Here is a 1562-nt window from a genome sequence, read left to right as displayed (position 1 = left end):
CGGGGCCGACTCGACGGCACATAACAACAACAACAACTGACCTAAGTGCATTCGAAGGCTCAAAAAGCAAATGTGCATAGTTTTACCCTTGTAGGTATATTGATACGTGTAAGCTGGGCTTAGCAGAAAAAAAAAAAAAAAAAAATTTGTTATAACTAACTACCCAAAAAACTCAAACCAAACCACTGCCATCCAGTCCATTCCAACTCATAGGGACCCCCATTGGGTTTCCAAGGCGGTAAATCTTTATGGAGGTAGATTGCCCAGTCTTCCTACCGTGGATTGGCTGGTGGGTTTGAACCACCAACCTTCTGGTTAGCTATCAGATGCCTTAAGCACTACGCTACCAGAGCTCCTTTTAACTAACTACAGGTATATGCATATAATAAATTTCTGCTGAAACACTGCACACAAATTTTTTTAGTCATCTTGGTGTCACCTGCTCTGACAGTGTCACCCGGTGTGGTCTGCACCCCCACGCCCACCCCCGGTGACGCCACTGGCTTCTTGGCTCTGAAATCTGTGCTTTGAACCTCACTACCATACCCTGCAAGTTGCAGTGCTTCGAGATGTCTGCTCATACCCACACCCCGACCATCCCTTCCTCCCAGTCTCCCTGCGTAATGGGAACCGGAAAGGGTGGCAATCTCAACAGGAAGGACACGTGGTCCCGTCAGGTGACCTCAGGGCCTGTCCACCCACCTGCTTGAGTGTGAGGTTGAAGAAGGAGTCATGGAAGTCCCACTGCAGAATGTCGCCGTGCACGCGCGCCTCCAGCGCCAGCAGCTGATTCACCTTGCGGGCCTCGAGCGCATTGGGGGAGGTCCCCAGCAGGAAGAGGCGGCGCAGATGAACGCCATGAACCTCGCGCTCACGGCCCCAAGTGCGGCGCACCATCTCACGCCGCTCGTAGTTGGCCGGCGACGACTTGATTACCAGCAGCAGGAATACGGGCTGCGCACACTTATCTGGTGGCACATCCTGCAGCAGTAGGAAGTCACGGCAGTGTTTGTACAGCAGGAAGTTGCGCACCTGCTGCGGCTGTTGTGCAAAATCTGGCTGGGTGGCGGCCGAGGTGTTCGCCTGGCACGGGGCAGGCAGTGAGCGTGCAACCAGTGAGGGCCAGTCCACCAAGGCCTTGGGAATATCAGATGGCTCCTCTGGAACCTGGCAGACTGGTGGCCACATGGGCAGACGCAAGAGGAAGAGGAAGGAGAAGGCAGCCAGAGCCAAGGCCAGGACCAGGCCCACCTTGGCTTCTGAGGGTCTGCGCCACCTCATCCCTCCTGGCCAGGGCCTGGCCCCTCAGCTGCTCCTGCAGAGAACAAAGCCAGCTGAACCCTGGTGATCATATGCACAGGGCTTCCCTGAACTATGCTGTTTGTTGTTGTTGTTATGTGCCGTCAAGTTGGACCCGACTCATAGCGACCCCTCCTTGGGTTTCCGAGGCAGTATCATTACGGAAATAGGTTGCCCAACCTTCCTTCCGAGGAGTGGCTGGTGGGTTTGAACCGCTAGCCTTCTGGTTAGCAGTCAAGTGCCTTAGCCACTATGCTACCAGA

General features: G+C 54.7%; 1 protein-coding gene across 1 annotated transcript in view; it reads right to left on the bottom strand.

The window, feature by feature from the left end:
• B3GNT3 (UDP-GlcNAc:betaGal beta-1,3-N-acetylglucosaminyltransferase 3) overlaps positions 1–1281 on the bottom strand; it is a 5058-nt gene extending 3777 nt beyond the window's left edge. The window contains exon 1 of the mRNA XM_007945463.1: positions 703–1281. Within this exon, the coding sequence (XP_007943654.1) occupies positions 703–1281 (579 nt within the window). The remainder of the gene's footprint in view (positions 1–702) is intronic.
• Positions 1282–1562: the final 281 nt, after the last annotated feature.

Source organism: Orycteropus afer, unplaced genomic scaffold (genome assembly GCF_000298275.1).
Source record: "Orycteropus afer afer isolate SDZICR_OR568_19922 unplaced genomic scaffold, OryAfe1.0 scaffold00136, whole genome shotgun sequence".
NCBI classification, from domain to species: Eukaryota; Metazoa; Chordata; class Mammalia; order Tubulidentata; family Orycteropodidae; genus Orycteropus; species Orycteropus afer.
This window is presented reverse-complemented; position numbering and strand designations above follow the sequence as displayed.